This window comes from Elaeis guineensis, chromosome 5 (assembly GCF_000442705.2).
Source record: "Elaeis guineensis isolate ETL-2024a chromosome 5, EG11, whole genome shotgun sequence".
In the NCBI taxonomy this organism is placed as follows: Eukaryota; Viridiplantae; Streptophyta; class Magnoliopsida; order Arecales; family Arecaceae; genus Elaeis; species Elaeis guineensis.
The window spans coordinates 44,536,671-44,539,004 of record NC_025997.2 but is presented as its reverse complement, the minus strand read 5'-3'; the positions used below and the strand labels follow the sequence as shown (position 1 = coordinate 44,539,004).

Here is a 2,334-nt window from a genome sequence, read left to right as displayed (position 1 = left end):
CCAGTTTTTCTTAAAGATAATGCTTTAGCTGCTTCCTGTTCTGATTTTCATCCTTCGTATCAGCATCCTCTTGCCTGTTGTTGACATCAAGAATCAACTCCAAAATGGCTGTCTTGAAAATTTTCCTCTAACTCCCTAGAAGCAACCTCCTTACAGTATCTAAAAGGCTACTACTATCTTTTTACATAATCAGTTCACACGCCATACAGCTCATATGATAACCCCCATATACATACTGCTAACAATTTCCTGTAAAACAAAGAATGTTCCAAATCAATACTATATAAATATCTTCATCATTGCATGCACAACAGAAATCATAGACTCATGCATGCGTAGGTAGATGAAACAAAATTTTGCCACCTCTGTTCTGATTTGCTGATGGAGAACCATCTTGGGTACACTAAGATATTACCAGAAACTAATCACCAGTATCATCCCAAAAAAAAGTACTAAAAATATTTTCATACCAAACAGAAAAAAGAACAACCAAACCAAAGAGTATAGCATGATGCATGAAGTGGAGATCGTTCATCTGGTTACAAATCTAGAAAACAAATTGCCTGCCAAGATTAGAGCAATTAACTACAGCTCTTCCAAAAACGCACTTACAAAAGTAAGGAAACCAAACTCCATATTTGCATAGATGAATTGATTATTACAGTTTTATACAAACAATTTTAATCCCATCATTACAGGCACACATTTTCAAAAGGACAAGAACCCAGATGATCTTTCCCTTCATAGGTACTAACTATCCAACAATCACCATTACCAACAACCTTCATTTATAGCCCCCATGTCTTACATACCAGGGAACCCATCAAGAATCGATCGAGTGCAATTGAATTACATCCAAATTGGCCCAAGAAGAAGAAAGAAAATTCCAGAAAAATCATATCTTGTTTCTTCCCATTTCTTGATATCTAATTTTAGTAGCTTTTTTTTTTTTTTTTTAACGCGTGGGGAGCATCATTAAGAGCAGCATTTAGGGCAGCGTACCAATCCATTCTCGTTGCACTCCTCGCAGCGCCGCATCCTCTCCTCCTCCTTGAGGAACACCTTGCGGCTTCCGCTGCAATTGGGGCAAGGCACGAAGCGAACCCCGCCACAACCGCCGCACACGAATGCAGGATCCTGGCCGGCGACCCCCTCAAGCAGCCGCCCCAACTCCCCGGCCTCGTGGAGCTGCCGGACTTCCTCCGCCCCGCCGAGGCACCGCCCGCCGACGAACACCTGGGGGAGCGAGAAAGACCGCCCCTTTCCGAGCAGCGCCTGCAGCTCCCGCCGGTAGGCGGCGTCCATGGACACGTCCCGCTCGTCAACAGCGACACGGAAGCCGCGGAGGATGGAGCGGACGGCGCAGCAGTCATCGTGGGTCCGGCGGATGCCGCGGAGGGAGGTGGAGTAGAGGACGACCTTGGGGCGCTTGGGCTCGTCCGCCAGGTGCTTCCAGAGAGGCTTGACGGCAGGGTGCTCGTCCTTGGCCTTCATCGCGCGGCGGTGGTGATGGTACGTGAGGGATCGGGGAAGAAAGTAGGGCTTCTTGGCGACGGCGGAGGAGGAGGAGGTGGACGGTAAGGGGAGGTCGTCGAGACCATCCATGATGCCCCAGGCGCTGATGACGGCGGCGGCGGAGGCGGAGGAGGCGGAGAGAGAGGGATCGGGGTCGTCTAGGGTTCTGAGGGAGCCGTAGGTGGTGGAGGTGAGGGAGACGAGGTGCGTGGAATCGCCTTTATGGAGGGATGGATGGTGGACAACGATAGGGGAGGAGAGAGTGGGGGCTCTCCCCAACAGGAGCGGCGGCGGAAGAGGTGGCGGAAGAGAGAGGGGAGGCGGCGGAGTTGGAGAGAGGACGATGCAGAGGTCGTGAGAGGAGGCACAGCCCATGGAAGGGGACCGATGGGCTACTTTAGTTGGCTTTTTGTGGTTTTCCGGGATAATTCGAGTTAAAAATTACTGTTTTTTAGTGTGTGTTAATAGGGAGTCAACGGTGAAAAGTAAATATGCTTAATTTTGAAGGAGGGACTGGGGAGTGGGTTCGTAATTCGTACACGGCATTTGGAATGTTTGCGGTGGAAGGGAAGGAGTGTGAGGGGTGAGGCTTTTGACGTTATCCGCGGGGCAAGAAAGAGAGAGAGACATCCGGAGTGGGGAACGAGCGACGTGAGGGGAGAAAGAGAACGCGGTTGCGTTGGTTGAGTTGACGGTGGCTTGCTTAGTCGCTGATCAGCGGGTCGCAATCGGATTGGATCCTATACGAACTAAATTAAAAAAAAAAAAAAATTAAATCAAAAAAATTCATCAATTTAAAATTAATATATTTAATAAAAA

The 2,334-nt window shown here is 48.8% G+C and overlaps 1 protein-coding gene across 1 annotated transcript; it reads right to left on the bottom strand.

The window, feature by feature from the left end:
• Nucleotides 1-617: 617 nt before the first annotated feature.
• LOC105033379 (uncharacterized protein At5g39865) lies at nt 618-1,965 on the bottom strand. The gene has a single exon (XM_010908144.4). The coding sequence runs from the start codon at nt 1,888-1,890 to the stop codon at nt 976-978; it is 915 nt and encodes a 304-aa protein (XP_010906446.1). The 5' UTR covers nt 1,891-1,965; the 3' UTR covers nt 618-975.
• Between the last annotated feature and the right edge of the window lie 369 nt (nt 1,966-2,334).

What these genes read in the sequence shown, in the direction of transcription:
- LOC105033379 (XM_010908144.4), bottom strand. Translation starts at nt 1,890, where the DNA reads ATGGGCTGTGCCTCCTCTCACGACCTCTGCATCGTCCTCTCTCCAACT.